The sequence below is a fragment of the Mesoplodon mirus genome, assembly GCF_964341445.2.
Source record: "Mesoplodon mirus genome assembly, chromosome: 3".
NCBI classification, from domain to species: domain Eukaryota; kingdom Metazoa; phylum Chordata; class Mammalia; order Artiodactyla; family Ziphiidae; genus Mesoplodon; species Mesoplodon mirus.
This window is the reverse complement of record NC_138978.1, coordinates 160360375-160387916: the sequence shown is the minus strand read 5'-3', so window position 1 is coordinate 160387916 and position 27542 is coordinate 160360375. Positions and strand designations below refer to the sequence as shown.

General features: G+C 46.9%; 1 protein-coding gene across 2 annotated transcripts; it reads right to left on the bottom strand.

The window, feature by feature from the left end:
• Positions 1-279: 279 nt before the first annotated feature.
• On the bottom strand, positions 280-25203 carry RGS8 (regulator of G protein signaling 8; the record flags this gene model as incomplete). Of its 2 annotated transcripts, none has more annotated exons than XM_082611853.1 (5): positions 280-651; positions 1876-2042; positions 19521-19585; positions 20610-20711; positions 25184-25203. In XM_082611853.1, the coding sequence occupies 5 exons, from the start codon at positions 25201-25203 to the stop codon at positions 469-471; spliced, it is 537 nt and encodes a 178-aa protein (XP_082467979.1). In that variant the 3' UTR covers positions 280-468. The 2 variants fall into 2 exon arrangements, with proteins under 2 accessions (XP_082467979.1, XP_082467978.1); XM_082611852.1 differs by lacking the exon at positions 25184-25203 and adding an exon at positions 23144-23169.
• Positions 25204-27542: the final 2339 nt, after the last annotated feature.

Genomic DNA, 27542 nt, shown 5'->3' with positions numbered 1-27542 from the left:
GACCAGCTATTACATTGTGACGGCAAATCACAAACGTAAGCCAGAATCTTCTAGCTCTTCCTCACAAGAGTATAGGACAAGTTAGAGAGTCTGAGAGTCCTAACTGAGGAGGGTGTGGAAGTGGTGGAAATTGCATTTGCATTATTTACAGATTAGCCCAGCATGGCATATCTGCCTTCTTAGTGGAGATGACCCAAGGCATTATGGAGGGCAAGTTGCCGACCCAGAGAAGGGTGACAGCGACAAGGTACTACCACTAACCGAAACACAAACATGGGTTAATGGAATAGAGTCCGAGCTCTGGTGGCTGGATCATACTTTGGAATGGCCCTTCATCCCTTCCTCACTCCTGGGCTCCCAACCTAAATGCCACTGCTTTTGAACACCTATGACATTTCACATTAGAATATGGTCTTGGCAGCAAGGGGAGGGGAAAGCCAGTGATCTCCAAGAGTCCCCATCTGAGGTCTAACTGAGCCGCCTCTGGCTTTGGGACAGCAAATCTAAGTACATTTTGGACCTCAGGAACCGGGGGTAAGAGTCTTTCTCCATGAGACTGTGTACTTTTCCCTGGGCTTGGTCAAAGCAAGTCAGGGATGGTTCTTGCATGTTCTTCCTTGTGGCTTCTCGGGTCTGGAAGTCTATGTTTACCTGGAGACACAAACAGAGAGCATGGTCACAGGCCCTCAAGGGCCAATTATTATATTAATAATTATTAATATATACTAATTATTAATGACAGCATCTTAAATATGTAAGGTTATTCATGCTTTTCAAACTGCTTTCCTGAAGGTCATCCCTCTTGATCCCAGGAAGAACCCTGTGAGGTCTGAAGACCAGATATTCTTCATTCCAATTTATAGATAAAGATACTGAAGAAAAGGGATACTAAAAAGCTGGTCTAATTTACTATGGAAAGTTAGTAACAGCCAAGGCAAAACCCAAAATTACTCAACTCTTAATCCATGGGTCTTTGCAATGTCAGGCAGAGTTAAACCAGAGACAAGCATTAATGTGTGTTCCCTAAAGTAAGCTTGCTCTTTTGTCCTTTCTCAGCTGCTAAGGAAATAAATACCCCAGGGAGAAAGACTATGTTTAGAATGTACATCTCTGTTCCAACCACATTTATAAGGAGCCTGCAGCATTCTGGCCACTGGCCGAAGACCTCCTGCATCCCAAGTCAAAGCATAATTGAAGAGTTTTAGGTATAGAATGCACCTAAACTCACAGACAAAAAATATTTGTCTCCTATAAAACTCTCCCAGGTAAAACTCTGTTTTATAACTCAGAATAGCAGTACATAGAAATTCATATTATTATTATAAGTAATTATAATAAATGATCATAAAATAATATAAATGACTATAATTACTCATTAATAAGCAGTGACAAATATTGAATAGGTGTTTGACTCCTAATACTCAGAGTGATCTTGAAAGGTGATATTATAGCCTTTTACATTGGGGAAAATGTGATTCAGAGAGACCAGGTAACTTGACCAAGATCACACAACGAGTAAGTCGTGGAGCTGATATTGGAACAAGATTCCAAAGTACATGCTCATTCCATCAAGTCATGCTGCCTTCCACTAGGAAAACTAACATGAATTTACTGGCATCTATCTTGCAGGATCCCTATAGAAACACAGCTCCTGCTGGCACATGTTTAACTGAGAGACAGCTAAAATACTCCCAATAGAGCTCCTTTTTATAGAATCCCTGGGCTTTGCACCTTAAAAGTGATCCCTTTTGTATCAAGAGCCATCAGAGCAGTGAGGTTCATTTCAGAAGAAAGTCCCCATCAAACCTGGCTCAAACCCCAGCAAGGAGAGAGAGCAACGGATGGAGGTCTGACAAGACCCCACCGCCAACACACCTCCCGCGGAGCCTGCACATCCACAAACTCTTCAAAGATCCTATGGGCCTTGGAGACCAGTTTTGCAGTTGACCTGGTCTTCTTGAACTCCTCACAGGCCAACCAGAACTCCAGGTTCTCTTCACTGAACTCCGTCTTCAGGAAGGCGCGGAACGCAGCCACCCCATCTGTGGACGCGGAGGGAAGTGGAAAGGAAGAGAAATAGGAAGAGGCTTAAGTCCGAGAACTGTAGAAGAAAGAAAGGTAGTCATAACACAAGAGTGGCCCTGATTGTCCAGCCCGCACTGCTCTCCTCCACATCCTCTTGAAGACTCCATTCTCTTAAACACACAGGTACCGTCAGAGGCAAGCCATGCTTCTCATTCAAGGATCATAGTGATATTCTGGAGAAATGTTTAGGAAGCCGTAGGAATAATGACTATGGGAAGGCCTGGTCACTTCTAATCAGCCCTCGGTGGTGACTGCCGGTCCCCTAATGCAGAGTTGGCTGTCCCCTGGGACTACTGGTGAGCCTGCGTTTCTAATGAGGCCAAAGTAATATACGTAATCCATTCCCTGCACCAATCCAAGTCAACCAACCTGAAAAAACAATCTGTCACAAGACAAACTGATGGGGGGTGGGAGGGAGTGAATGCCTCAGGTCAAATCCTTCACTATTATCAGAAAAATGCCTGAAAGTAAACACCCACTGAAATGCAGTCTGTAAAACCATTCTGTTATATGGAAGGGGTTCTCAGCCTCTTTTAAAAAACTTTTGAGGCCCCATATTTTAATGATTAATTCCATGGATGCTTTATTTTAAAAGATCTTGCCTATCAAATTATACATTTTAATTAAGATTAATTTCTACTAAATACTAAATTTTTCTACTAAATGATTTAAATGATTATCCTTGCATTTTTCTTTCTTTTTTTTTTTTTTTTTTGCGGTACACAGGCCTCTCACTGTTGTGGCCTCTCCCGTTGTGGAGCACAGGCTCCGGACGTGCAGGCTCAGCAGCCATGGCTCACAGGCCTAGCTGCTCCGCGGCATGTGGGATCTTCCCGGACCAGGGCACGAACCCGTGTCCCCTGCATCAGCAGGCAGACTCTCAACCACTGTGCCACCAGGGAAGCCCTGCATTTTTCTTAATCAATGTCATGCATACTGCCAAACAGAGCTTCCAATTGGAATAAGATGAGCAGGGTTATCACATAGATTTGGAAAGGGAAACAACATTCATTGATAGCCTATGCATTCAGCTGATGTTTTTATTTTAAAATAGTTTTGATAAATTATCTTAACCCTTAACACATGCTCCTCAAATCAAATAAGAGCTGTAGCTTTCTACCAACTGTCCTCAGAAGAAGGGCAGAGACAGCCTAAAATAAAGGAGTGACTGCATTGGTTAAAAATGACTCTGGCTGGGGGCTTCCCTGGTGGTGCAGTAGTTTAAAATCCACCTGCCAATGCAGGGGACACAGGTTCAAGCCCTGGTCTGGGAAGATCCCACATCCCGTGGAGCAACTAAGCCGGTGCGCCATAACTACTCAGCCTGCGCTCTAGAGCCTGCGAGCCACAACTACTGAGCCCACGTGCCACAACTACTGAAGCCCGCGAACCTAGAACCCGTGATCCATAACAAGGGAAGCCACGACAATGAGAAGTCCATGTGCAGCAACGAAGACCCAATGCAGCCAAAAATAATAAATAAATAAAATTAATTAATTAAAAAAAAGACTGGCTATAATGTTTTATTTCTTTTCTAAAATTTAGTAGAAGGACAATATGTTAACAGTTCTTAATTCTGGGTGATGGACTCCCCTGAGCATCGAAGTTCCATCCATAGGTGCTAGGCCTGGGCACTGTCCACCATCATTCCATGGATTGATGGTGCCATGTGGTTGACATATTTAACTGTTTGTTTTTACTTTTCTGAAACATTTTTATGTCTCCTAATTAAAAAGTCATTGTTTATCTTTCAAAATAGACATCTTAATGCCCACACTAGAACCATAGTTATAAAAGTCAAGACTTTTAATTATAAGAGCCAGGAACTTGGGAGAGAAAAGGGTGTTGATGAAAATCCCAAAGCTAAACCTTAAATCACAAAGAAATCTAAGTTTGGAAGCCTGAGCTTAAAGTGTTTAACAAAAGTAGGGGTGGCCGTGAAATTTATCACCCCAGCCAGGACATTTCTGGGAGTCAAGGGGGCCACTTCTGTTAATTACACAGGGACAACAGACATAAACCATGACCACCATAGGCAAAAACCAGGACACATGGTCACCTTAACAGTAAGACAAGGAGTCTGGAGAAAGCAGAATATGATATAAGGTTGTTTCCCATCAAGCAGGATGGAAATAAAACTGTCCCTGTGCCAGGCAGGAGGAGAGTAACACAGTTTAGACTCATACGAAAGGTCTGCTCAGTGCCCCACTGCCCCTCATTCCTGCACTGGGTTCAAAACCCTGAGAGGAGGGCATAGAAATCCAAGATAAATTAAGAATCAAAGTGAGTGTGAAGCAGTGGCATGGCACTAATTAGGCAGAGAGATGTTCTGAAAAGCATTCATTCAATTCAACAATTAAAGAAAAAGGGGAGGGGCTTCCCTGGTGGCGCAGTGGTTGAGAATCTGCCTGCTAATGCAGGGGACACGGGTTCGAGCCCTGGGCTGGGAGGATCCCACATGCCGCGGAGCAATCAGGCCCGTGAGCCACAACTACTGAGCCTGCGCGTCTGGAGCCTGTGCTCCGCAACGAGAGGCCGCCATAGTGAGAGGCCCAGGCACCTCGATGAAGAGTGGCCCCCGCTTGCCACGGCTGGAGAAAGCCCTCGCACAGAAACGAAGATGCAACACAGCAAAAATAAATAAATTAATTAATAAACTCCTACCCCCAACATCTTCTAAAAAAAAAAAAAAACTACTCATGAACAAAGTACTGTTCAAAATCTTGGGATACATCAGAGAACAAATCATAAAATCGCTGTCCATAAAATCCCTCGTGGGTGCTCTTTTTGTCATGTCTTGTCTCCTCCAAGTTCTCCTAGAGGAGCTCTAGAAGTTTCCTCAGGCTCTAAAAGAACAGGGGTTTGAGAGCTAGCATGCCTGTCAGAGGCTACATGCAGAGGTGGGAGGGAAAACCACCTGCAGCTGCGGAAGCCTCTGAGGAGACTCAGTGCCCAGGAGAACCAAGGGGCGTGGGCGGGGCTGCTTCCGCAACGTGACCTCAGAGCAATGACCAATCCACACGTGACAAGAGCCAGGGACACGATCCATGACACAGAGAGGACATGGGCCAGAGGCCCTCCCCTGCTGCCTTCCCGCTGCGGTCAGGGTGTGGGAAGGAAAAGGTGCGGGGCTGGGGGAACCCTAAAACACTATGCGTCTATCTAAAGGGGCAAATGTAAAGTGACTCAGAAGAGTGACTCTGAAGAGCCTGTTGTTTTTAAACCAGACGAGACTAAATTCTTTGAATTGAAAACTTTGTTTGTTGTTTGTGTTAAATTTTGTTGTGCTTTCCATCAAGCAAAAATGGGTGCTTGTGAGCAAGCTGAGATCGAGAAAATTACCTCTCTGCCTTCCTCCATGCTATTACTGAAGATCACCCTGCTAGGGAAACTGTGTGGCCTCACCCTACCCAAGGTACAGACATTTCCTTGCATCAGCTCTCAGCTTTGCTGGGTCTTTGTGTGGATTAGAGGAGATAACACCTGCAGAGGACCCTCAGGAACGTTGCTTTACTTCTTCCCACTTTATAGATGAGGACACATGCTTAGCGAAGTGGATTGGCTGAGTTCACACAAGTAATAATATGCAGCATTTAAAAAACGTAAGATAGGGCTTCCCTGGTGGCGCAGTGGTTGAGAGTCCGCCTGCCGATGCAGGGGACATGGGTTCGTGCCCCGGTCTGGGAGGATCCCACATGCCGCGGAGCCGCTGGGCCCGTGAGCCATGGTCGCTGAGCCTGCGCGTCCGCAGCCTGTGCTCCGCAATGGGAGAGGCCACAACAGTGAGAGACCCGCGTACCGCAAAAAAAAAAAAACAAAAAACAACAACAACAAAAAACGTAAGATAGCCTAACTACCAATCCAACGCAGCAGTAAGGCCATCTCCACTCATTCATTCATTCATTCATTCACCCATTATGTGACCCAGGCATTTGCTAGGAGCCTGGGCACAAAGCACAGGCACAGCTAAGTGCTCACAGAACTTTCAGTAAAAGAGCAATTTGAGCCAAGATAACATAATTACGGTAATTATGGTATAGATGATAAGTGATATGCTAAGGAAAGCGTAGGTGGCTGTGAAAGTACGGGGCGGGGGTGGGGGGGTGGGGGTGGGTGGACGGCGCCTGAGCCAGAGCTGAGGAGGAGAGGGAAGTCTTATAGGAGGAAGAAGCTTCTCGGCTGAGATGTGAAGCTGAGGAGAAGGAAGCTAAGTGAAAAAGGAAGGGAAAGAGGAAGAAGAGACTGGCAGAAAGGGGGAACCACAGGCACGGAGGCCTACAATTAAGAAAGGTTTATTTGAGTAACCAGAAATAGTTTAGTAAGACTAGTGTTTAATAATAATAATAATAATGCTAAAATTATTGAGACAACTGTAGGATAGACATACACCAAGAGGCCTGTGAAAGAGCCAGAGACAGAAGGATAACACGGCGTTCCAAAAGGCCAGGGAAGGGAACATTTCAGGTAGGAAGTGGCCACTGTGTCCAGCGCTACCCGGAGGTCAAGCTAGATACGGTCTGAGAAGCGGTGGTCTTGAGACTCGGCGACAAGATTCCGCAACCACTGGCAAGAACCGTCCTCGTGGTGTGATGAGAGCCCCAGTCACATTGTGGTAAGTACAGTGGGGAATGAGGGGGGAGGAGGTTGAAACAATGAATTCCGATGCCTCTTGCAAGAAGCGGGGTAGAGAGATCAGACAGCACAGCTGGAGGGAAAAAAGAAGTCAGGAAAGAGGTCTGGGGTGTGTGTGTGTCTGTGTGTGTGTGTGTCTGTGTGTCTGTGTGTGTCTGTATGTCGTGGGGTTTTTGTAAGATAGGCTTGGGTATGATTAAACGTTGATCTGGCCAGAAAAGACTTGTTGAGCGGGAGGAGTTGAAGTTAACGAAAAGAAAGTTTCATTGATAAAATGTTGCCTCCAGGAAGGTAGGAGAAATAGGTCTGGGAACGGCGTTGTGATGGAGAAAAAGAGGAAAGGCTGCATGTGGATGCAGGAAAGTTTCTAGTTTGGGTGCAGGATGTTGAAGGAGTTCCCATCTGATATTAGCTGAAGAAAGTGGTAGGAAATGGAAATGATACAGTTTTTATTTATTTCTTTAGGATCTGGGGCAGGGAGTTTTATTTATTTACTATATGCCATGCTTTTTGCTGGAGATTGTACAAACAGCAGCTCAATTTATTTTCACAGCAGTGCTGATCCATAGATAGCACAAATGATCCACTCTCATTTTCCACAGGAAGAGACTAAAACTTACGAAGTCAGATAAATTTTCCAGTCCACAGCTGGCAAGAACAGCCAAGTTTCCCTACCGTCCACATGACTCTGAAGCAATATCTTTCCAGGTGTGTTTGCAAGGAGAAGGGAAAGAGCAAGGGAAGAGAGCAATTAAAGGGGCAAAAGAACAGTATCTGGTAAAGGCAGATTCTAGAGAAAGAAAGGGTTCAAGAAGAAGTGGATGAACTTGACTTCCTGAAAGTCGAAAGTAGAGAAAGAGAGGGGGGCGGATGGAGATAGAGAGAAATGGTCCAGGAAGGGACATATTTGAGATGCATCACGGTTGAACAGCTTTTTTTTTTTTTTTTTGGTATGCGGGCCTCTCACTGTTGTGGCCTCTCCCGTTGCAGAGCACAGGCTCCGGACGTGCAGGCTCAGCGGCCATGGCTCACGGGCCAAGCCGCTCTGCGGCATGTGGGATCTTCCCGGACCGGGGCACGAACCCGTGTCCCCTGCATCGGCAGGCGGACTCTCAACCACTGCACCACCAGGGAAGCCCAGTTGAACAGCTTTGATCTTCTTTATTAATTTGGGATGAAGGCCCTGCAGGTGGTCTGCCTCCACGTGCCAGATTTTGGAGATACGGTAGAATCAAATCATATAAAGTCACCACCTCACAGAACTTGCAAGCTAGTCTAGTGTAACAGACATTAAGCAATCATTTAAAATAATTAATTGAATAATTACAAATGTAGTATGTATTGTGGTGGGGACACCTATGAGAGTGAAAAGAGTCTGGAAACAGCTACTCTGGAAAAAAGAATAGGACCCTGGTAGGAAATAGGCAAACCATTATGAAGACCTAGATTTCAGCTCCTGGAGAGCGTTACACTGCACCAGGAAAAGAGCAAGAACTTTTAGTTTTGGGGTGTGCCCGTCATTCAAAGACAGGAGCATAGGGACTTCCCTGCTGGTGCAGTGGTTAAGAATCTGCCTGCCAATGCAGGTGACACGGGTTCAATCCCAGGTCCCGGAAGATCCCACATGCCGCGGAGAAACTAAGCCCATGTGCCACAACTATTGAGCCTGCGCTCTAGAGCCTGCGAGCCACAACTACTGAGCCCACATGCCACAACTACTGAAGCCCACACGCGTAGAAGCTGTGCTCCAAAACAAGAGAGGCCACCGCAATGAGAAGCCCACACAGTGCAACGAAGAGTAGCCCCCGCCCGCCGCAACTAGAGAAAGCCCATGCGCAGCAATGAAGACCCAATACAGCCCAAAATAAATAAATTAAAAAAAAAAAAAGACAGGAGCATCAGCTCCAGGCTGGCAAATGGAACCTGGAGAGCAGGAAGGCACCAGCAGTTGGGACACTAAAAAAGGAAGAGGCCAGCATGGCACAAGACAAGGAGGCCTCAAGCAACAACACAATAGTGACGACGTTTCCAGGAATGATGGCAACAGATGAGGTGGGGAGGAAATGAAAAAAGTCACCAAGGGAGGCAGAGGAGTATTGGAGAGTAGAACAACATAGAGATAAGAATGGGCACGGGAGGCTTCCCTGGTGGCGCAGTGGTTGAGAGTCCGCCTGCCGATGCAGGGGACACGGGTTCGTGCCCTGGTCCGGGAGGATCCCACATGCCGCGGAGCGGCTGGGCCTGTGAGCCATGGCCACTGAGCCTGTGCATCCGGAGCCCGTGCTCCGCACCGGGAGAGGCCACAACAGTGAGAGGCCGCGTACCGCAAAAAAAAAAAAAAAAAAAGAATGGGCATGGGCAGTAGCATCCAGCTGAATTACAGCAGCTCAGCCTGACTCAGTGGGGATGGGGGTTTGGAGTAAAATGTGTGGTGAGCTCATACTCAGATTGCAGTCGTCTGGCAGCTCCGTTGAGGCAGCCTACTGACCCTGCTCATCCCGCCTGGGACGGGAGCACCACTGTCTCAGCCAGAAGCACCAGTTCTGATCACAGGCAGGCTGCCCATAATTAGCACGTTCAACCTCACTGAGTCTCAGCGTCCTCACCTGGAAAGGGAGGGAGGTGGATCCCATGGACTCTCCCAGGTAGGGTTAGTGATCTGCTCTGTGCCCCCATCACAGCCTTGATGTGGCTGCATCACACACAGCTCTCAGACGACGGTTTTCCATCCTCCTCCCCCTCCTCATCACATTATACATCAAGGACTTACCCCAGGCCAAGTTCTATGGTATCCAATCTACATATCAACTCACGTAACCCTTACGCCAACCCTATTATCAAGGCAGAGGCTCTGGAGTCAGACAGCCTGCGTTTGAATCCTGTGTGACCTTGGGAAACACCTTAACATCTCAAAGCCCAAGGCTTTCTCACCTTGGAGAGTTTAAGTGAAACGTCTGTGGTCCCTTAGACAGTAAGGGGTGGGAGGTGGATTTACACACACATCTACGCGACTTCAGAGCCCACTCCGCCTGTCTCTCCTCTGGTGACCATTGGCAGGCCCCACGTTATCACTTCCCCTAAAGGAGGAGTGGACAAGAACCCCAAATCAGACAGTATGCTGAAAGTACGCCACAGCAGGGCCAACACACCATTTGGGTCACAGAGCTGGAGATTCTCCGGCAGGACAACACCTGCCATCACCTCCTCTGTGGCGACAATGGAGGCTATTAGGTACCACTCATAACCTGGAATCTGTCTAAACGCTCTTCTTTCCCGCAGCTCTGATACCCACCCTACGTGTCCCTCCCAGGATGCAGGGGCACCTCAGAGAGCAGACAGGCATACTCCCCCACCCTGGCCCGGGGACACTCTAACAAAGCACAGCTGAGTGACCTTGTAAAGGTGCATCCTGTCACGGGCAGCCTTGATCCAAACTGTGTTTGCCTGCATTTCCAGGGCAGGCTTCAGAGGGAGTGGGAGGGCAAACAAATCAAAATGTAGCACTTGAAATTTACCAAGATTTCAAGGGAAGAGCTTGAGGAGAGATGAGGAAGGAGGGGAGAAAGGCCTAGGAGGGTCTGGACTCACTGAAAACCTCATGGAGGCCTGCACAGACCGTGGGGATCACAGCCCTCCTCCTCTGCTTGCCCTCCCCCTCAGCCTCTCTCCCCATCCTTTCATATTCCCAGGGCCGGCTCTGAGCAAGGCAGGATGGAGGGCCACTGTGCAAAGAGAAACTTCGTCCCGGAACAATGGAAGTGAGATGGGGTGGAAACCCCCCTCCACCGCCCCATGGCTGCAGGAGCCCCTCCCCTGCCCCAGAGCAGATGGCCGCAGCGGGCCTCTGTGTACAGACCACTAGTCCCCAACCTGGCCCAACTTTCCTGCTCATGTGACCTAGCAGAGGAATTGTATGAGGCTACAGCAGGATTCCTTCTTCCCGTCTACATCTTTTCCTCCCCCTTCTATCACCTCCCACCTCCTCCCAGCAAGCCTTTTGTCTGGTCCTCTCCCTAAACTCCTCAGCATCTTTCCCCACTCTTCTCCCTTTTCTTCTGTCCTCCGTCCCTTTTCACTCCTCCTTCCATTTTTCCCCTTCTCTCCACCAGGACCCTCTCCTTCCCTTCTGCTTGTCCATAAACTGTAGTTGGTTAAAATGCAGGATGCCCGTTCATCTCTGAAAGGCTCATCAGCATCTACTGGCATCTCTCAGAGTGAGCTGCTTTGTTAGCTGTGCTTCCTTTGCCCACACCTGCCATGCACCATCCACCCCCCCTTACCCACTCACCACCGTGGGGTATCCCAGACTCAGATCCCTCCCCAATACTCAGAGAAGCAGAGTCCCCCCTCCACCACCCCCACAGATTCCAGGCTGCTGGAGAGTGATTTCTCTCTGACCCCTGAAGCTATTCTGCCTGGGACTGTGTCCTGGCTCTGTGTGACCTTGAGCAAGATGCTTAACCTCTCTGTGCCTCAGTTCTCTCCTCTGTGAAATGCAGATGCTAACAGTACTTCCCCCATGGGGCCGTGGGAATGAGGTGAGTTAATATATGTAAACAGCATTCAGAGCCTGACACTAAGACAGTGATTGCTCCACATGTGTTTGTGATCATTATTCCTGTACTTTGCTGACTTAAGGAATCATTGGACAGAACATAACATGCCTAATATCAAAAAACGACTCTGGTAACTTAAAGATGATGGGTGAGCAACCGTTCAGGAGAATGAGAGAGAAACAGGAGGATCTGCCTTTTTTTTTTTTTTCATTTCATTTCACTTTGGCTTTCTCTGTATGACCTTCTAAGTCAAGACACTAAGAACATCAGACATTTTTGAGATTAGTGTCTATTGAGTCGCAGGAAAGGAAAGGATGGTGTCCAGAATTCCTGGAACACTGGACAGAATTTTGGCATCCTCCCGAGCATGCACAGCATCTGCAAGAACACTCCCGTGGCCGCACACGCTGCCTGCTGCCGGCATCCTCCCTCTAGTTCTTTGATGCAGGGTGCTTACATAAGAAAAGAAACTGGGTCACTATGAATGAGCAGTACAGCTGGTGCAGCAGGGAGGGTGGCTTAGGTAACAGTTCAAGGTCCAGGAGCCCTGATTTAGCTGGCACTGGGGGTGGGCTTGAGCCTAGTTCAGTTCCCAGGCTTGGAAAAAAAGAAGATCACAAGAATGATTTTTTTTTTTTTTTTTTTTTTTTTTTAGCTTTCTGTTTGCTAAAGTGTAGTCCCAAAGACCAGAGTCCTCTTGCATCCCTGATCAATTGGGAAAAAATAAGCTGGTTAATGGATCCAAGGTCAGACAAAGGAGAGGAGAGGAAAATACATTCATAAAATCTAGGATACATATACTAATGATGAAGTCAAAACCTCTTTGATTCAAAACTAAGCTCACTAATTTGAAATTTGTGATGAGAATAGCACCAGTATCAAAGCCTTTCTTTTATGTTACCTATAAAATGCAGGTTTTTAAGCAAATAACTGGGGCTAAGAAGATTTAGGTAGGAAGATTATTTAGAGAACAAACTATTTCCAGTTACTGACATTTACTGGCAAGCAATTAGTATGCTAATTGTACTTCAGTCTTGTGATTCGCGTAGTTTTCTTCAATGATCTCTACTTTGTTAGTATATATATATAGCAAGATGATAGATTATGATAGTAGTAGGACTTGGTTGCTAGACTCTTTGAGTCAGGAAAGACATGGGACATCCTATGATCCAGCCCTACACGGAACACAAGGAAATGGTGAGGACCTGGGGTTGCATGGCTTCTTATTCCTAGGATGTGGTCACAGAAGAGGAAGGAGAGACTGGGTCTTACAACTCCTAGTCCAATGTTCCTTCTTATTTTACCAAGCAGAAACTGAGTCAAGTAACAGAAAAAACGTGGTAGAGCCTGTATCTGCAACTATTATAAGAAATTGGCAAGGGGTATTTTATTAAAGGGCTGACAAAGGAGATGTGCCCCAAATAGGGTGAAAGTTTAGCATTCACAAATGACTCCTTTAAAACAAGAGAAGTATTATTAAATCCCATGTACACCAGTCCAGAGCCTAAAAGATTTCAAAAATTAAGTGTTTAGGAATGTTTTTCTGGTTGGTTTGAAATAACAACACTGCAGGGACTCTCAAAGAGGAAACAGACCAGATTCACCTACTGGGCTTTTTTTTTTTTTTTTTTTTTTTTTTTTTTTTTTGCAGTATGCGGGCCTCTCACTGTTGTGGCCTCTCCCGTGGCGGAGCACAGGCTCCGGAGGCACAGGCTCGGCGGCCATGGCTCATGGGCCCAGCCGCTCCGCAGCATGTGGGATCTTCCCGGACCAGGGCATGAACCCGTGTCCCCTGCATCGGCAGGCGGACTCTCAACCACTGCACCACCAGGGAAGCCCCTACTGGGCTTTTAAAACCTACATCCCAGGGCTTCCCTGGTGGCGCAGTGGTTGAGAGTCCGCCTGCCGTTGCAGGGGACACGGGTTCGTGCCCGGGTCCGGGAAGATGCCACATGCCGTGAAGCGGCTGGGCCCGTGAGCCATGACCGCTGAGCCTGCGCGTCTGGAGCCTGTGCTCCGCAACGGGAGAGGCCACAGCAGTGAGAGGCCCGCGTAACGCAAAAAAAAAAAAACAAAAAAAAAACTACATCCCAGATGGATGCTCTCACATACATTGAGGGGAAGTTGGGACAGTATGAAGAAGGGATGCCAAAACCTCATGTGGCAAAGGGGGTGAGGTATTATGAAATTAGAATAAGCCCACTGGTGATGCTAACGTGAACCCCACCCTACCCCCAGAGTTCAACCTCAAGCTGCCTATGGGATCAAGAAGCTGACACCATCTCTAGCATATAGGAGTCATGAAATGTACGTGTTCTCAATGAATTTAATGTTGGGTTATAATAAAAATAATAAGAATATTTATCCTTCATGGAGCCCCACCACATACCAGTCATCATGCTTAGCATTTCACAACCGTAGTCACATTTAATCCTCGCAACAACTCTACAAGGTAAGTCTAAGCATTCCCCTTTTACAGATGAGGAATGTGAGGTTTATAGAGTTTACATAATTTACCAGAGGTCACAGCTGGTAAGCAAGAGAACGCGTGTCCAAATGCTTTCATTCAAACCTTTTTCAACAAGCTTTTAATAGCTGCCTTAGATATTCTTGGCATTCCTTCTATAAAGGCTAAATGCATCCATGTTCCTGGGTGCAAATAAAAATTATAGCAATATAGAGAGGGTGGCAAGGAGGAGGAGAAGTTTCTTTTCTATCCATCTCTAGTTCGAGTATCTCTTTCTAACTTTTATCCTCACTTTATCCAGAAAGCACACCTGCCATATTTGTTTATTTACTGTGAACACTCTCCACCACGCCTGCTACATATGTGGACTCTGCAATATATGGACAATGTCCCGTTGAAGGGATGCGCTGCCTGAGAACTTTGGAGAACGGCAGTACAGTCTTTAGTGTGTTTCTTCGAAAGCACAGACCACCTGCCCCACCAGGAGGCTCCAGGTTCATAGTTTCCTACACTTGTGTTTTAGAGCAGTGTTTCTCAAGCTTCATTGCACATCAGCATTACTGGGGTGCTTAAGCAAAACCAGACTGCTGGTCCCCACTCCCAGAGATTCTGATTCAATAGGTATGAGATGGACCCAAGAATTTCCATTTCTCACAGGCTCCCATCGGCTCATCAGCTGCTGGTGCTGCCTTCCTTGGATCCCACTTTGAGTAACACTGTTCTAGAACCTTTCGGCTTGCAGAGGGATGTGAGGAGCGCTGTGTGACAGGTGGAAATCTGTTTATTAAACGGTACCTTCTAGAGCTAAAGACCATTTGCATGAACAAGTAAGGAATTTCATGAGCTGATAATTTTAGTGTTTGATTGTGTGGGGTTTTCTGCTTGGTTGCTATGTGACCAGGTCACTTCATTCTATTTTTCTATATCTCAATCATTATCTCAAAGGGGCTAATTTTTTTTTAAACTAAAAGCTTCTTCACTGCTCTCTTTTGCTCAGAGATGAATATTAACTCTGCAAATGTAAAACAGCTTTCAATTACACTATTCCATGAACCTAGCCTTCCCTTGGCCTGGCGGGGACAGGTCAGCCTGGACCCTCCATGTGCTGCAAACAATGAAACAAAGCTAAGGACCACATGGAGGCCCAGGGTGAGATGCTCTGTCATCCCGGTGGGGGATCAGGCTGAAGGAAAAAGGGAAGAAACCCTGTCTACACCTTCACCTTAAAACTGGAATGAATTTCAACTTTTACGTCAAAAAAAACCCCAAAAAACTAAAACAAAGAAACGAGGGAGAGGCAGAGGGAAGGAGGGAGAATTGATTCAGAGTTAAGGACTGAACGTCCTACTAAAAGCTGGACAAATAACAAGCATATGCCTGAACCTCATGGGGAATAAAAGCAGAAGACGCAAAATTTTGTGCTCTCCAGCCACCTGTCAGAAAAGATTTCCCACAAGCTGGGAGCCTTCATTCTCCCGAGTATGAACTGCAGAGGTGGGCGCACACACACATGCCCTTGGGGACAGACTAGGTGCACACACAGACAGCAAGTCTATAATTGTCACTGGATGAACAGGAGAAAGATGCCAAATTAACACACATTAGAAATCCCTCCCTATCTAATGAAGCCATCAGCACTTTCAATTTCATTTTTCATTTGTTAGTTAAAATAAAAAAAGGAAAAAAAAAAAGAGCACTTAGCAAGTGGTTATCTCCCAGACCTCCACGGGTGCGTCTTTAGCTCTGCACTGCACTTGTTAAGCAAATGTAATTGGAAATAAAATTCCTCCCCAAATATTTATGTTCCGGATTTTTTTATTCTAAAAAATAGTAAAAGTTGCTTTCTTTTTTTCCTGAGATTTGAACCCGCGAGGTGCATCCCTGCCCAGTGGGATCCTGCCAAGGAGAGGAGAAAGCTTCATAACACAGGTACCTTCGCCTCTCATCTGGTTGCTCAAGCCATTTCAGCTCTCAAGCAGTTTTACATAACCCTGCAGGCAGCGTGGACTCAAACCACCTGCCGTAGGTGACTAGTGACTGCCAATCCTGGTGGTTGCTACAGATAGCATCCTGGAACAATAGGGCAGAACTCAATCCAGCCCCCTTGGATCCAGATCCTTCACTGTAGAGATGAGGAGACAGATTTTCCAAGACACTGAAGGACTCCATCAGGGCTGCCCAGCTATTTAGCAGCAGAGCTGGGTCAAAATCAAGAGGTTTGACTACCAGTCAGCGTTCTTAATTCTGCAGAAGTACACTCCCTGATTAAATGGAACAATGCTCTAAACCAAAAGCAGCCCTTCTGCTCTGGATCGATGAGGACTACTAACATCGACAAGGTGGCATTTAAGAGGAACACTGAATGTCAGGATTCTATTTGAAATCTTGAGGCCCCCTAGTCTTAGCATGTGGCCTTATTTCTTGTGTTATCTTTCTCTATGTCTGTTTTCTCAGAAACCTGCATTCTCCACCAGGGAAGGACTGCCCGGTTCATCTTGGGGCCCCTCTCCCATCAGCTGCTTAGCATAGATTTTGTCTGTAATGAAGACTCAGGACACCATTTTTAGAGTAAATGAGTGCCCTAAACATCCAGGCAGAGCAGGCAGAGATGCTCTGTAAACTGAGAATGGGAACAAGAACAATTATCTGAATTTTCCGAAATAGAAAACTCAGGGAGGACAGCTGCCTGGAGAATTACCAGGGAGTGGGCTCTAGACTAACACACGTTTTTCCGTAGCCCAGTCGTTCAGTCATTCTCCCTTCTTTTAGGACACTTTGTTGTTTTAATTGAAAGCCCTGCACACCTCTGATACTGCTGTCCCTCGTAAGAGACCAGCACACATGTAATCCCTTTGGAAAAGCTTAATCAGCCCCAACTGAGTCACAGTACTAACCCAAATTAATTAGACTTGCAGAAAGTTGTCAACACTTTTTTTTTTTTTTTTTTTTGGCGGTACGCGGGCCTCTCACTGCTGTGGCCTCTCCCGTTGCGGAGCACAGGCTCCGGACGCGCAGGCTCAGCAGCCATGGCTCACGGGCCCAGCCGCTCCGTGGCGTGTGGGATCCTCCCGGACCGGGGCACAAACCCGTGTCCCCTGCATCGGCAGGCAGACTCTCAACCACTGTGCCACCAGGGAAGCCCTGTCAACACTCTTGGAGGTAGGCTGGGCTCTGACCCTCCACAGCTTCACGGGAACCTTGCAATTCTGCCAGAGGCCCCTGAATAAAAGCCCCTTGCTTCTCAAAGACATTCACTCCATTGGCTTTTTTTTTTCCGTACTAAACAGAAATAAAAATGAGCATCAGACTCCAAGAAGGAGCACAGAACTTCAAAGTTCAAAAAGCTTATTTCTGTACTGTTTTTTGTTTGTTTGTTTGTTTTTTACAAAGAAGCGAAGCAATCTGGTGTTGGCTTGTAACACCCCTTAGTGGAATCCCCAACTCAGAAAATTGTGATTGTATTCCTGGAAACCCAAAGCACCCCCGATAGAAGCAGAACCAAGTGTCTTTAGCTCTAAAAGTCACTGAGTCAAACAAATACAGTTAAACCTCTAAATCACCGGGTCTTGCCACTGCAGCAATCCAAACATACCGTAAGCTTCCATCCACTAATTTTACCATCATAAACTCTGTCTATAAATGCTTCATGTTAATCGTTGGCAGAGAAACTTGCAATTTTATTCTCAAGCCACAGTTATTTTTCATTTGAGAAATACAAGCATCATTTTTTTAAAATTCCACCATATTCTTACAAAACACCTTTGCATAGAGAACCCAAAATAATCTGAAGTTGTGAAGATTGAAGATTCTCACACCCAGGTGACAGGTAGCACACAGGCATTTCCATCCCCATTTAAGAATGAGGAAACGGCCTCAGTGACTTAAACTGAGTCAATCATGAGGCTGAAATAGAAACCAAACTTCAAGATGACCTTGAATCAAATCCAGCCGGAAAAGAAAGTGTAAATTGATAGTGACACTTGTTTAGCCTGATGTGATTCCAGAAAATAAGTCAGAATCGCCCTATAAAAAACAGCTATCAGGGCTTCCCTGGTGGCGCAGTGGTTGAGAGTCCGCATGCTGATGCAGGGGACATGGGTTCGTGCCCCGGTCCGGGAAGGTCCCACATGCCGCAGAGCGGCTGGGCCCTTGAGCCATGGCCGCTGAGCCTACGCGTCCGGAGCCTGTGCTCCACAATGGGAGAGGCCACAACAGTGAGAGGCCCGCGTACCGCAAAAAAAACCACAAAAAAACTATCAAATCCTAAGTACTATCGTACGTATTCCATTACCTCGGCAGATTCACCGCAGAAGTTTGCTGTTTGGGGGTATAGCCATATGTTATATGTGCTGTATCTCTTCTGCTTTATTTTCTTTCCTAAGTGTAATCCACAGAACACTAAAATGACTATTTGTCTCACAAAATCACTTGCTACAATATGTGCTTATTCTTAAATTTTGCATTTCGTTTTAAAGTCTAGTCAAAAGCATTCGTTAATTAGTACTAGGATGAGGGGCATAGTAAGAGGGAACTGCTCATCCAGATGAAAGCAAAATCACTTCTAGAGACATTTTCTGAAGACTGAGGGACTCCATCAAGGCCATCAACTATCTGGTAGCCGAGCTAGGTCAAAATTGAGAACACAAGCATGAGTACCGGCCAATGACCTTCACTTTGTTGTATCAAAATTTGTGACCGCCTGGAGGGGTGGGATAGGGAGGGTGGGAGGGAGGGAGACGCAAGAGGGAGGAGATATGGGGATATATGTATATGTATAACTGATTCACTTTGTTAGAAAGCAGAAACTAACACACCATTGTAAAGCAATTATACTCCAATAAAGATGTAAAAAAACCCAAAAAACAAAAAAATTATGTCCCCCAAGTAAGTGGAAACAATTCTCTAAACTAAAAGAAGCCCTTCTGCTCCCAGATCAATCAGGACTTCTAATATCAGCAAGATGAATTTATGGGGAACACTGAATGTCTGTGTAAAACCTTCTTTTCTCTTCAAAAGGCACTTCCTTACTCCTATTATCCCACTCTCATGTTTTTCATGCCACTAGGATGTAAAGCCCAATGAACTTGGACTTGCTTATGATAAGAAAAAAGCAAGAGCTGAAAAGTCTGGCTGCCATCAAAATGTCCTTCCCACGCTGCAAAATGCACAACTCTTTTTGCCTTTGTGGGAAACAGAAGGCATACAAGATGAGGAAAGGGGAAAATGGAAGAGAAGGGATAGCAGAAGTGTGTACAATAAAACTTGCACCCAGTCAGAAGTTGAGGGGTATAGTACAGCTGGGGTAGTAAACCCCTCAAATAAGGAGGGATAAGAAAACTCAAAACTCTGCCAACTCAAGTCAATAACAAAATGCACAGAATATTCATTTGACTGATGAGTAACCTGAGGCTGTCCAGTGACTTGGGGGGAGGTCATCTCAGTTTATAAAACAAGCTTTGGATGGAATCTAGACTGTCATTCCCATTGAGCACATCACTGCAACCCCCTAAGCCAAATTCTTTCTTGCTAAAGTTGCTGAGAACATGAAGGCTCCTTGGGACCATCCTTTCAGCTCAGAAAACAAAATAAGGGCCCTCTTCCCACTGCATTTAAATTATGTTTTCTTGTCTACAGGCCCTCTAGCCAGGAGGCTCTGTGAGGGCAGAGACTGGAGCTGTCTTGGACACCAGGCACAGTACCTGGATCATGGCAGGTATTTGATGCATCTTTTACAAAATGAATGATTTGCCGAGACATGATGAAAACTGAATTCTACTTACACTTATGGGAGAGAAGCACGTCAAAGGAATCTGCCCACCTCGTAGCTTCTTCTGTGGATAGTCTCCTAGGAAAGAAGAAACATCTGTCTTGAATATTTCTGGAACGACCTCCTCTCCTTCAGCCACCACTGAGATTTGCTCAGGAGAATAAATCAAAACAATGGAGGGCAAATGAAGATCATACCTGGATTCCTACAATCCTGTTGCTATAACTGTACATATTCTTAAGTAGCTGTTGGAAAAATCTCAGGATTGGAATTCTGTAAGTTTAATATGTTGGCTTTCAGTCTAAAAAGCAAAACTAAGAAAGTGCATCATTTAAAGATGTCACTGTAGGGGAATTCCCTGGCAGTCCGGTGGCTGAGACTCTGCACTTTCACTGCTGAGGGCCCAGGTTCAATTCCTGGTCAGGGAACTAAGATCCCACAAGCGCCCCCCCCCCCCCGAAAAAAAATCTAAAAAAATAAAAATAAAGATGTCACTGTAAACCAACTATACTTCTAGTTAATTAATTAATTAATTAACATGTCACAGTAACAGTGGAAAAAACTGGACTTAGAAAAAGTTAGGCTGAGCTCCTGACTCCATCTCTTACTGTCACCTTAGTTTCCTCACATCTGTAATGGGAATAACGGCACCCATCACAGAGCCCCATGAGGGTTAAATGAGGTACCATCTGTGACATCATTTAACACAGTATAGGCACTGAATCCAGATTCTCTGAACCTAAGCAGAATTTTAGAGTAGATTTGAGTAATTTGTTTCCAAACTGAGAAACTCAGATTGACAACTAAGTAGAACCAAGAAGTATCCCACACTGCAGCTTTATAAGGGAGGTGCATGATATGGTTTTCTTAGGAGAAAAAGGAGGGTCCCTATTCTGAGATCGCTAAGCCATACATTTCGAAAAGGAATATAACATTTTTTCATTCATGTTCAGAGATATAAAAGGAGCTGCCAAGAGGCAGGAAATTATTGTCACTCGGCTCATCTGTTCAGCCATCTACCAGAGAAGATGAGGCTGTATAGTCCCACAGTGGGCATCCCATGGTCGGCACCCCGGGAATGTTGTGTGGCCATATTACTCACTTTAGAGCACGGTTGGGTTTGTCGGGAAGAATAGCTGTGAAATCACTACACGAGTCGGACTTGTGAGACAGGCATCCCAGTCGAGTCCTCATCCCTTTGTTCCTGCAACAAGCACAGGGGCAGCAGGATGGGGAACTGTCATAATAATAACTGTCAGCCCCATAAGGCGCCCCTGGAGTTGCTGTGGCAGGAGCCAGCACTGCCCCCTCCCCTCCTTCCCCAAGTGGCCCCTGAAGATCTCATAAACAAGAGGAGAAACACCTAGACGATCAAGGGCAATACTCACTCCCCATCTTGACTACTGGAATAGTAATAGGTCCCCTACCCCTGGAGGCTTAATGCTTTTTAAAGCTGACATGCAAGTTGATGGTAAGTCAATGAAGGTCGTTAGCTTGGAAGAATTTCTAAATTAGGATTCTCTGTGGGGAAAGGAAATACAGTGATGACATGATAACAATCCACATTTTGCTCTCCCACTAGGAGGGCAAAGTAGCAGTAGCAGCAGCAGTAACCCCTGATTACAGAGCCCCAGTGGTACCCATATGGAGAGCAGAGGGATGCTTGCATGATACAGGGATGCATGTCATAGAATCTCAGAGCACAGACAAAGTATGGGGCTTCAGGGCAGGTCAGTTCTACCTCAGGTCCTTCCCACCGATCCCACAAACCTGAGGATATACATGAATGGCTACAGACCAGTGAGGACTGATGCCTACAGGTGGGGAGAAGCTGTGGGTACAATCAGCAATTAAGAACCAGGGTGCCCTTTGTCAGCACTTTCACTTAACTAAGCTCTCATACACCTATTTATATTTTGGTTTATCTCAATCAACATATTTAAAATTGTAACATGCATGCTTAAATTTCTCATATTTTTTATTTTCCTAAGGACCAGACACTTAGTAGTTATTTGTTGTGGCAGATCCAATGAGAAATTACGCTAATGTCTCTTTCTGACTCTCAATATTAGGCCACTTTTACCTTTCACCGAGATTGGCAAACTACAGTCCTGCAAGATACATGTTTGTGTAAATAAAGTTTTATTGGAATGCAACACCCCATTTGTTTAGATATTGTCTAAAGCTGTTTTTGAACACAAGGGCAGAGTTGGGTGGTTGCAACACAGACCGTATGGCCCATGAAGTCTAAAATATTTACTCCCTGGCTCTTGACAGAATAAGTTTACTGACCCCTGGCCTTTAACCGTGGCAACTCCTCGGATGGAGGGTAAAGCTAAGAGGGAGGGGCTTGGGATAATCAGGACTTAAGAGTGACTGATAAAAGGGGACTGCCACATGCACACTGGTAACAGTTTGCCATGGAAATAGTCCTAGAAGATGTCATTCTCTTTGTTGAAAGGAAGTTCTTCCAGCCTGGCTTTCCCTTCTTCATTTTCTCAAATCCTGAACCTGGGCAGAGACGTTAGATCCAATTCAAGCTCTTTCTTTTACTTCAAATGGGTTTTCATCCCTGACCCTGGTAATTGTTCACAGAAATCTTATCCAACAAATGTCTCCGGGGATGGTATTACATTTGGTGGGGACGGACAACACCTGTACTCCACAGTCCATCTCCGAGGAGTCTTTTAAGGCCAGAACATTCAAGTTCTCAGAAATATCTCCTCTTCTGCACAATCTGTGCCCCTACCGCTCATCTCAGCCAGGTGCTTTGTGAAGCCATTGATTTCCTGGCATTTCAAAATATTGGCTACAGCCATTCTCCCTTCCTTGACAGTGAGCATCTCATGTCCACTCACTGTTACAAATCACGGGGTGCCCCAGCACTAGGCTATTGCAGCAACTGATTAAGGGCCCTTGAGTCATCACATTCCATGAATTCAAGTGCAGGTCCTGCCCAGGCCGCACCACAGGCCAGAACCGACTTAGAGTGAGTCGGTTCATTCCTTGGTGCCTCAGACACATCAATCATTGAAGAGTCAGGTCGATGCCCCTAAAGAGCAGTTAAGAGGATTTCAAAACACGGCACATCCATGCAAGCCATTTAACAAGGTCTAGCAGGGATCAGGGTAAAGTGTGCTACTTGTTACCAAGACAGCAGTAAGTCTCCCAAATAGTTTGCAAAAATCTTCCACAAAATATTCTTTGGGGCAAAATAGTTCTATTTTCCATCTTGTCTGAGACTTGACCTTTTAGATAGGCCTGAAATAACAGGTGCAGAGCGAGAGTCAAAGGTTAAGGTCACTTAAGAAAAAGACTAGACTTGCCCTCATCTTTCTTCTCTACCCCGGAAATTTAGAGACCCCTAAATGGTTCAATGCACACTCATGCACAGTCCCACCCCATAAGTCCCGGCAGAGTGCGGGAGGGCCTTGCAGATGCTGCTTGCAAGGCCCCAACTTTGCAAGGAGCACCCCGGCAAGGACAGCGCCGTCCACACAGGAGGCCTGGGGGACGGACGCCAGTGGCCCACCCACGGCATTAGGAGGCTTGGAGCAGGCTCAGACAGCAGGGGAGGTGGGAAGGTGGAGGAAGAGGAAAGTGGCAGGGATGAGAAGAGAGGTTAGCATCAGTTACCTGCGTGGCATCAGTAAAGCGGCCATACAGGCACCCGCTTACGGTTAACCCTCTGGCTGGTGTGCAGGGACGTCAGGGTGGGAGATAAGACTGCGGGGCACAGGGGTTTACCCTTTCACGTCCTCTCACCTAAAATCAAAGAATCTGCTGTAAGAGCGGGCCCCCTCTCTTATCTGACTGCACTACAAGTCCTTGCAGGTGACTTTCTGCCAACGGAATACCTCCCCCCACACCCCCCGTTCCCCATGAACGTCTGCTGGTCCCAAGCAAGGGTGACCAACCGGGGGTGAACCAGGACCAGTTGTTGGGTGGCTTCACATTGCTCCCTGTTGGTCAGGAGGTCCTGCTTCCCCAGCCACTGGCCATCAGCGTAAAGTGGGACACGAGCCCCCGGGGGAGGAAAGCACAGGCGTGGCAAGCCAAAAATTACAGTTCTCTGTGTCTTACTCGAGTGGGACCCAAGTGACCAGCCAGCCCTGGGTCGGGGAGGAGTGGTCAGCACTTGCTCCAGAATCCTTTGATTGGCTGCTTCTCACCTCCCTCCAAGGGAATGTGTCCCAGAGGTGGGAGTGCTGGAGCCTGGGGAGGGCGTGAGCGGGAGGAAGGTTGGAAGAACTCCAAGGGAGGCTTGTCACGCACTGTCACCACTCAGGTTTGCTCCTTTGTGGGGATCACAGGCACAGGCTGAAGAAATGAATATGCAAGTCACTCTTTCCTGCCCATATGGAGGCTGCCTGACCTTCCACATTCTGCAGACTGGCCTGTTCCCGACCCGAAGCAGGAAGGGCACCAGGGAAAGGGGGTCTTGAGGTGGAGGCCTGATAGACTAATAATCTGTCTCTCCTGAGGGTCCCATTCTCAGAGCATCAAACCCTTTGTTCCCACAGAAGAAACTGATAGGAAGAAACACATGAGAAGAGCAGCCCATCAATAAAGGGTTCCCCTGGGGAACCGTGACACCAAACATAGAATCTATTTTAAAAGAAACTTAATGTCGATAGATAAGGTTCCAACACGATCTATGCAGGTGAAATTATTTTGATAGTACCTAGAACATTTCACAAATACTTTTGAAAAAACATCCTCTAATAATATTATAATCAATCAAATTAAAAGATTGCTTTGTTAAAACTGGGGGAAAAATTTAGTTAGACTTCGTGTAAAGGCTCATCTCTGGGAGACCGAGCCAGGGCTGTGTTCCCTGACAGCAAGGACATTTCCTCAATCTTTGTCCTAACCGTGCATACACCTGCTTGCCCAGAAGTCGGGAAATCAAAGCCCTTTACAGCTGTAAGGGTCTCTAGAAATCATTGTTTGGGGTACCTTAGCCTCGTTTTCTCTGACCTGTGGGATATAGCCCCAGAGGAGCGGGAAGCCTCCTTTATTACCTTGGGGCTCAGCAGAACCAGGGGCTACCACCCACATTCACAGCAGGCAAGGTCACCTGGGGCAGTTATCACCTGGTCTCCTGTCACTGCCTTGTCGCTTTTCCCATCCCACTGCTAGTCCACGCTGGCTTCCCAGAGCTGCTGAGATGTCTGCCTCTCTCTCTCTTCCAAATCCAGCGCTGGCCATCATTGCCCCTCAGCCCTTCCACCACCCCTTATATTAACTTAGAGTCGATTAAGTAAGAACCTGCAGGATACTCTGACCCCACCTTTCTCATTCATCCCAGCACCTAGGGGCTCTTATCCCATTGGGCCCTCGACTTCTAGGGGACAGAGTTTGGGGTTACTCAGAGCCCAGGAAGGCCGAGGGTATGACGGCACCATGCTACATGTGCCCTAATAAGTGGGCATCAAGTTACAGGTGACTCTGGGGCAGACAGGATGGGACACATTGGAAAGCGAGGGTACTCAAGGGGAAAAAATGGTTAAAAGCAAAGAGCAAAGATTTATAAAGAGGGGAAGAGAAACTAAGAGCCTCAGCGGGAAGAAAGCAATCAATATGCATGGAGAGACAGGTTAATTAAATATGGATAATGCAATCAGCCCACACGGGCACCCGGAGAGGAAAGAGAGAAGCCAAAGCAATACTCACTGTCTTTGACCAGTCCTCATGGCCTGCGGGTCTTTGCCAACGGGATAGTCAGAAAGGTTGCGGGTAAGGAGCTCTGGGGAAAGAGTAGATCTTTCTCTTAGCAATCAAATCCTTGGCGGGTGAAGGGCATGTGTGCAGGAACACAGAGCCACATTAGCACACGCATACACACACGCACACAAACACACATATTCACATTGCATACATGCACAACACACCTCCCACCACTTGAACCGGGCAGCAAGCGGCCCCACCGAAAGCTCTTCTCTCTGCTTGTCACATTCGGTAAATACTGAAGCAGCCTACACCCAGCGGGCGGCGGCTCAGCTCCCAGGCACAGTCTGCACGCCCATCCTCATTGGCAGGATACAGGAGGTGCCCCTGAGCAGAGCTCGCCTGGCACTCCTCCCGCACTTTCGTCTTCAGCCTCACTAAGTGCTTCCCTGCTCCTCTGGCCGTAGCTCAGCAGCTCAGGGCGGGAGTCCCCACAGCCCAGAGCTGCCCTCCTCTGCACCCAGAGGCTGCCCAGGGGGCAAAGAAGCCAGAGGTATTAACTCTTTCCCGCCACCAGTGCGCTGAAAATCAAGGGTCCAGGGGGCCTCTTCTAATAAGCTCTGCTGCTGGCTGAAGGCTGGTTGCTGCTTAGGGAGCAGGGAGCATAAAGATCTTGCCCCAGACAGCTGCTGACAGCAGGAGCCAAGCCGAATCAAATCTCCTAATGAACCAGGAGGAGGGGGCTGTCTTGTTGGGTGTGACGTGATGTGATAAATGCAGACAGCAAGAAAGCCACGGGGCAGGTCACACATACAAATTCCACCCCTTTTCTCCCAATGTCTATTGTGCTGCGCTACCGAGCCAGACCACACAGCCCTGAAATTACCCCGCTCTGCCACATCTCAGCTGTCCCTCTTACTCTGCACTGGCACTCCTCTCCCAGCCCGGCCCGCTCCCCAGCACCCACCACACCACTCCTCACTTCTTAATGAGAAATCTCCACCTCCCCAGACACATGTATATCCACATCGATGCTCCTGCCTCTCACCTGGGTTTCCCTACAATGGAAATTCACCCCTCTCCCTCATCCATCACCTAGCAACTTCCCCCGACCTGCATTTGTTACGGAATGAGACTTTTCCCTTTGTTCTGCCCAATCTGCATGTTCTCTCTGTTTCTGTCTTCTGCATCTTTTTCTTCCAAATCACCTTACCCACATGGATCTTCACACTGCCCGGTTCAGTTCCAGAAGAAGGACTCTCTCTTCCTGCTTGCCCTAGTACAGTGGTTCTCCAAGTGTGGTCCCTGGACTGGCAGCGTCAGCATCACCTGGGAATGTGTGAGAAATGTAAAGTCTCAGGCCCCACCCCCAGACCTACAGAATTGGAAACTCTGGGGATGGGACCAGCCTTCTGGGTGATCCCAATGCATGCTAAAGTCTGCAAACCGCTGCCCTGGGATAAAGCTTACCTACCTTCTCCCCATTCCGCTCTAGGTCTCTAAGACAGAGCCTCCTGCTCCCGCCCGGGACCTAGCTCCAAATGTACCTAGACTTTGCTGCAAATCATTTCTGAAACCCAGAAGGCAGCATTTGCTAGAGGCAGCAGACATCTCTATGGAAAGTGATGCTTTTCTAATAAAGATATTAGATTCCATTTGTTGAACCTTTTACAATGTAGAAAGCATTGTCATGTATTGCCACTGGACAACCCCATGCCATAGTCAGAGAGAGTATTATTATCCCTGTGTCACAGATCAGAGAACTGAGGGTAGAAAAGGTGACCTGCCTTTTTCAAAGTGACACAACACGTCGGAGGCAGCTCAAGGACCAGAATTTGTTTTCTTATGACTCTTAGAGCAGAGCTTTTCCTACTATGTCACACCTGGACCCAGTCTTTCCTGGCAGATCTATTGGTGCATAACCTGTCCTCTCACAGTGCACTGATCCTGCTGCAACCGCATGTTGCCTGAAGACAGGATGAAATAAAAATTCTGGTGCTGTCTCTACAGTAACTCATTGTCTGTCTCTGAAAATGTCCACAGTGCCCCTCTGTTAGGTAAAAGGAGCTTAGCGTTATAAAAGAAGATGCGAAAGAAATGTTTTCCATTCCTCAGAATTCCTGTCTTGAACGCTGAGGTTAGCTGGGGTTTAGAATTAAAGCATAAAGAGAATCCTTCACTTCTGGGCATTTTCCTGGTGTACTGCACCATAAGTAAGAGGTACACAGATAAACTGGAAAATAAAAGCCCACCGATAACCACTTCGCTAATTCAAGATAAGCTTATATTATAAGGTGGATCCCCCCTGGATGCCCTGCCCAGGGCTAATGTTTAATGAGCACTTAGTATGTGCCAGACACTGTGC